This window comes from Psammomys obesus, unplaced genomic scaffold, assembly GCF_907164565.1.
Source record: "Psammomys obesus unplaced genomic scaffold, mPsaObe1.curated_primary_1811, whole genome shotgun sequence".
Classification (NCBI taxonomy): domain Eukaryota; kingdom Metazoa; phylum Chordata; class Mammalia; order Rodentia; family Muridae; genus Psammomys; species Psammomys obesus.
Genome location: NW_026596092.1, coordinates 420,936 through 427,691, shown reverse-complemented (window position 1 = coordinate 427,691; position 6,756 = coordinate 420,936). Strand labels below are relative to the sequence as shown.

At 54.7% G+C, this 6,756-nt stretch overlaps 1 protein-coding gene across 1 annotated transcript in view; it reads right to left on the bottom strand.

Annotated features, from left to right (window-relative positions):
- Pard6g (par-6 family cell polarity regulator gamma) overlaps positions 1–6,295 on the bottom strand; it is a 65,318-nt gene extending 59,023 nt beyond the window's left edge. Inside the window, exon 1 of the mRNA XM_055628008.1 lies at positions 6,088–6,295. Within this exon, the coding sequence (XP_055483983.1) occupies positions 6,088–6,159 (72 nt within the window). The 5' untranslated portion in view covers positions 6,160–6,295. The remainder of the gene's footprint in view (positions 1–6,087) is intronic.
- Positions 6,296–6,756: the final 461 nt, after the last annotated feature.

Here is a 6,756-nt window from a genome sequence, read left to right as displayed (position 1 = left end):
ACACACACACACACACACACACACACACACACACACACACACACACAATGCCACCTCATCCAAATCTGCCCTCAGCTGAAAATAGTGGACACAGAGTCTGTTTTCTTGCCTTTGTAACCCGACATGGCCTCCACACCTGACACACAGCAGTTGCCCAGTAAAAGAGTAAAAACCCCACAAACGATTGAATGGAGGGCAGGATCAGCATTTCCTAACCAGGTACTGAATAGAGGGCTTCTCTTGAGGGCATGCATCAAGAACCTTCTTCCACAATGCAAGGGAAGAAAAATCTTAAAACCAACAGGCAGTCTCAGCTGTTTCCATGAGCTCCAGACCTGGGGAACCAGGGTTCTCATCCCATATGGGAAACCATAACACTGCGCAGGTATCCGGAGAGCTAAGGCTCTCATACTGAATGGGGAAGCTGGACTTCTTGACTTGACAGTCCCTATGAAGAGCCTTCCCCGATAGTGGCCATAGGCTGTTAGTGCACTGATTGGGTTTCAGAACCTCTGTTAGACCCTGGGCAGAGCAAAACAATTCCCAGGGTTTAGTGTCCCCTTGTGTATCATGGAGGTGACAGGAGAGCCCTCTTACAGGTTATGATGGGGACGGATGAATTCTTTCTTGTACCTTCAGTGCATTTGGAACCATGTCTGGCACGTATTTCACACGTGTGTCGGGGTTGCTTACTCAATGTTAACTGCTTTGGAATGGGACCATTCACGGAGGGCAGCCCCTCACTTGTGCCATGTCTTACACCCCAGTGTCAGTAGGGCCTTAGAGCTTAGAAGCGTGCTGCGAGGAAGTTGAGTGGCCATAAAGGAGTATGTATACACCTCCACTTTGGGTCCTGAATTTACGCCCAAAAGGAAGTGAGGAGTCAGTAAGCATGTGGATTTTTCATTTGAACAGCCAGCTGGACAGGTCTGCCTGCCTGTTCTGCTGCCATCACTTCATGCTCCCTTTATGTTGCCCCTGAAGGATCAAGAGACCCTTTCAAGCCAGGATGCACCTCCCCTCTGTCAATCCAGACACTTCACGGATGCTAGAGCGTCTGAGCCCTTTAGAGGTTCCACTTCAAAATTTCTGATACCACTTCCTTCTCTAAACTTAGGAAACCCCCAGCCCAATGTCTGGAATGCCCCAGGCCTCAGGCAATAGTTGACTCCTTAACAAGAGATAGTAGCCCCTGGCCACACATCCAGAAAAGGTGGGAATGACATTGTCTAGGGGCAATGACACCATCCATGCTCCCCAAACTAACATCCTACCTGGGTCCCTGTCAAGAGCCTCTTCTGAAGGCAACTTCTCAAATCAAGTCCCAGAACTTGTTGAAACACATACTTGCACAAATACAACAAACCAGAATCTCAAAAGGGTGTAGCTGACACACAGGTGAGTCAAACCATGTCCAGACAGTTCTCAACTGGCCCACAGGAGGCAAGTCCTCAGTCATCCAACAGGGAGGCCTGGCCCAGCTTCCATCCCACCCGCTGTCTCATGCCAGGTGGAAGGGTGGGTCCCTGCAGGGCCAGGCAGCCAACACGCACAGCCAGAGATAAGATCTCGGGGATCAGAGGAGACAGGCTGACAGAAGACACTGCGTGCCCAGCTGTCCACAGCACAGCTTTGCCAGCCAGCATGTGATCAGCCGGGCCATCTGGGTGCTGCTCGCACACGCCCTCCCAGGGGGCCCAGGTTAATGTCTCAGCTAGGCTCGACTAGAAAGAGGACTAGAAAGAGGACACCGACTCCACTCAGAACCTCGAAGATCAGTCTCACCGGCTCTGGTGAGGCCCCCATCAATGACACAATCAACTTTGTGTCTACCCAAAAGTAGACACAAAGAGAACGAATGGGAAGAGGATAAAAACGGGAAGCTATAAGGAGATGAACAAAGAGTGAACTAGCACATGCAAATTTCCAGTTTGTTCACAACTCAAGAAAATGCGAATTAAAACAGGAGGCTGTTGCCTCACTTAACAATCAGGAAGGAAAGAGAAATCGGCCAGGGCTTGAAAGCAGGCGGGGGGGGGGGGGGTGGGTGAGGAAAATGGGCGGATATCGAGCATCGTATATAAAAGAGCAGAAGTGACTTCTCAGAACATTTTAGAAGGTTTTGGATATACATGTGTGCGTGAGAGCGCATGCCGTGGTGTGTGTGGTGGTCAGAGAACAACTTTGTGGAGTCAGCTTTCTCCTCCTACCTTTATGTGGATCCCAAGGAGCAAACTCAGGAGGTCAGGCTTGCTTTGCAAGTGCCTTCACCAATAAGTCATCTCACCTGCCCAAACATTTACTAATTACGTATTCAAAACCTTTAAAATATGCACATCTTTCTCTCAAATAATTTTAAATACACAGAGTTCTGTATTGACTTAATACAACCAATAATGTTCATGGGCCTTATGTTGTGTATTCTACACAAGCTTTAATATATATATATACACACACTCCAATATGGCTCACAGCACAGTTTAAGTGTGGAAAAGACAGGAAGAACTCGAACAAGATATTGATTAAATCCGTTGTGGTTTGGACATGACATGTAACACTACACAGTCATCTTAACGGCATGAAGAGACATTTATAACACACGGCCAAACTGAAGCACAGACTGCATGATATGTCTTAATGATGCTAGTTTAGGAACCGTAATGTGATGAGGCGTGTGCCGTCAGCAGGCCATGAGGCAGCATTTAAGAAAAGTTCGTCTGCCGACAGAATCACCTGAAGCACTTATCCTCCCCCCCCCTCAGCTTTCCTTAGGGAGCCTCGCACACACATACACACAAAAAGAAACCTTCAGTGCCAAGCAGGACAGAGTGGGTGTTGCGGTGGATGCTTGAAAAACGAGTAGAAAACGGTCAGACAGAGTGAGCCTGGTTTGGTGTGGGAACCTTCAGAATGGCCTTGTGGAAAGGGAACGGTCTGGAAAAAGCTCTCGGCTAAGGAAAAGCAGAGACTCCTGTTTAGGGGCACAGGCCAAGGCAGGTGTGGAGCAACACCACACAGTGCAGAAAAGAACCCGGAATGGTAACTCTAATTCCGGAGTTGGGATGCTACTGAGGTGGGAGGAGGGCCTGTTCCTCCTTTCAGGATTTCAAGCAGAAGATGGGGCTGGTGCTGTACAGAGGAGGCACAATGCTGGAGCAGAAGGCATGAGGAATGAGAGACACCTGTCCCTCACGGCAGCGGCCTTCTTGCTATCCTTCCAGCAGTGTAGGCATTTGCCCTTCTTCCTTCCGCCTGAGACACCCTTCCCTACACATCTCCCGTCTCTCCCTTCTGGCTCCAGGTTGGAGAGGCAAAAGTCAAAGTGGAGTGGGAAGGGCAGGCGGAAGCAGGAAATCAGAAGCGCACGCAGTTCTGAAGAGGAAGAGACAATGAGCTAGAATTAAAAATTTGAGGGAAGTGCAGGGGGACATGAGATGGGCGGCAGCCACCAGGCCAGGAACCTGTGCCCTCTGCATACACACCTGGCACAGCCAGGAACTGGCCAGCCGTGGCAGATGCTCAGGGATCACGGGCCTGGGAGGATGTGTGTCAGTTTTCAGGCCAGGCACCTTAGCCACGAGACCCCGAACCTTGATGGGGGATGCTTGCACCCGTGGATGTGCGGCAGTTTCCAACCTCTATTCGCTGCTCCCTTTCACCTCAGGAGGTGAGCGCCTCCGCTGTAACACCCATGCTGCAGATGAAATGACTGAGACAGAAAACTAAATGACTTGCCCCGAGCCCCCAAATGCAGAGAGGGGGCAAAACGTGGGAGCCCTGAGCTCCCTGGATGCCATTTTCCCAAGCAAAGGCATGGTGTTGTGGCTGTACACGTTGCACGAGGTTTTGCTGATAGGAAGTTCTGCCTCCAGCACTGTGACAAAGGCCCTTCCCTGAAGAGATGGACTCTACGGTAACATAACTACAGAGTGGGAGGAAAGAGGGAGGAGGGAGGGAGGAAGAGCCACAGGGGACACTCTGGACAGGCAATGAGTGTGCCAAATGGTGGGGTAGGGAGTGTACAACAGCCATTCCAGGGCTGTCCAGGTCAGTGTGGGCCAGCCAGCGTCTCCCTAGCTCAAACGAACTTCAGCTCTGCCACTTACTACACTCAAGACGGCCTCTGAGCTTGGAACCACAGGGGCATGGAGTGGCATTTCTCCACTGTGCAGAGCTGGAGGAGGCCGCTGGGCTGGTGCTCCAGGAAACAAAGGCAGGTGGCCTGTTCTCCCCTGAGCCCGCATGGACCACAGCCCAGAACTGCAGAATAAGGCCTGGTGAGGGCACTTCCTCCAGTCTGTCCCGCGGCCTCGGGCTGAGTCTGATAATGCACAGCGTGCCACTCAAAGCCGCTGAGCGCCAGCACACGCTCAGTCCAAGCTCAGTGGTGGGGAAGAATCCTTGTGATGGATGGCCCTGTACCTTGACTGTGATGGTGTTTACACGAGTGCACACGCCTGCGTGCTCACACAAGCAAGCACAGAGCTCTCTAGTAAGATCCCTTCTATTCACACAAGGGGTCTACACTGTAGTCGGCGGGAAAGCTGACCTCAGGTTTCTGTACTCTCTCTCAGTCTGTGTGTGAATGTACAGCCATCTCAAAACAGCGAAAAGAAATAAAGCGGCTGCCATATTACAGCGCTGGAGAAATGGGTAGTTACTGCTGCCCCACGCTGCGCCGAGGACGCAACTTCACAGATCCATGAGCTTGGCGGCTTGGGAGTACCCTTGGGCAACACAGGGGATGGGTTGGGGGCAGGAGCCATAGAATTACCTTTTGGAAACAGGGTAGGGTCTCATTATAAGTAAGAGAGTCCCCAAATGTGGAGACCCTGCCACTCTCCACAGAGGGTCTGCAACGGAACCCCACTGTTACTAAGGGACTGTCCCTTTGCCAGGATTCTGCAGACACCCTGAAAATCTTACACCAAAAGACTCTTTGGTTCTGGTCAATAGTCTAGCGAGGGCTCCAGAGACCAGGCGAATGAATCCCAGGCCTTAGGCGCACCTAAGAAGCGTTGGGGGGGAATTCACCCTTGGTGACCGGGACCTCTGCCTTCTTCACCCAGAACACCACAGAAACAAGGCGACTTATCTCCTAATCAGTAAAAGGCTCGAGGGACTTCTCCCACAGACCCGGGATGGACCGACTTCTCCATCCCGCGGGGTCCACACCGTAGACCCTCCCAGACTAAAGCGCCTGCAGGGAAGGAGCCGCCCCCGCAGAGGGGAGAAGCGCCAGATCCTATCAGCCAATTATCCAGACACAAGGCTACCCGCAAGTTCGGGCACGCTCTGCCTAGGCACAAGCAGCGGGAGGGGCCTGGGCGCGCCCAGGGGGTCTGAGTCTGCGCCGGGGTCGCGCCCCGTAGCGGATTGTAGTCTGGTCTGGGGGCAGCTCGCCCAGATGAGACTTTATGGGTCCTTGCACCCTAGAGACCAGGAGGATCTAAGACAGGGGAGCGTCTGGGAAGGATGTCTGGGTAGGAAGGGTGCTCAGGGCTGGGTCGAAGAGGACTGGACCTGGGCCAGGTGAATAATCAAGGGGTCTGGGCCTTGGGGTAGAGGGCGCCTGGGGCTCCAGGTCTGGTACCCAACGCCAAACTGGAGGCTGGGCCAGGGCCCTGATCTGGGAGCCGACCGCCAGTCTGCTCCTTATAGCCAAGTAGGTGGCGCAGCCAGGCCCCCCTCCTGGTTCTGGCCCCCAAAGACCCCCTCCACGACCCGAATCCCAGCAGTCCTCAGCTCCAAGATCGCCCCGGAAACACAGCCCTCCCCTCCAACGTGTGGCGCTCCCGGGTCGTCTCTAGTTCGTGGAACAAAAGAGCAGCTCTCGTGGAGCGGGTTCAGAGCCTGAACTGACTGTCCCATGGCCCTCGGCCGCGGGGCTTTGTGTTCGCACGGGGAGCAGGGAGGACCGCCGGGGCCGCGGAGCACATCCCACGGACCCCGCGCAGAAGCATGCAGAGCCCAAGCTCCAAAGTTGTCGGTGGCCTCCCACACCGCTCCAGCTCCCCTCCGCGGGGTGGCCCATTCATTTGCCACGGGGACGAACGCAGACCGCCACGGTGGGCCTCCGGCACTTACCTTGCTCTTGACTTCCACAGCGCTGCAGTCGTAGAAGCGTAGGGTCTGAGACTTGTGAAAACTCCGGTTCATGGTTTCGGCCCCACTCAGCCTCGCCTTCGCCCTCGCCGCTCAGGGGCCGCAGACAGAGTCGAGGCGGAGACGCCCCCCGCCGTCTGCCCGGGCCCGGCGGCGGGCCCGCGCTCGCTAGGGCGCCCGGCTGCACCGAGTGAGGCGGGTCGGAGCTGGGCTGGCCGCGCGCCTCGGGGACTCCAGGGGCCGCGCGTGGGAGGAGCTACGGGGCGCCACCCCTGCGCCCCGCCTCCCGAGCCCCGCCTCCCGCGCCCCGCCTCCGAGCCCCATCAGGACCCGCCCACGCCACGCCTCCTCCCGGTGCCCTTCCGAAGAAAGCTCTGGACCATTTTCTGGGCCCACGGGTTTGCCGTCCTCAAGGCGGTCCGCCTGGGAAAAGGGTTCTTGGTTGATTCCTAAGATGCATGCTAATGAGAAGCACCCCAAGCCTGATCCGATTGGGCTCCACCGGCCTGCCTTAGTTGCCAGCTTGTAGGTGGTCCCGCCCTTGAGGTGGGGATCTCTTAATGCACAGTCCAGGACAGGCGGGACGAAAAACGACAAGATAATAAACCAATGCCAAATTGTAACGAAGTAGTCAATGTTAAAACAAATATG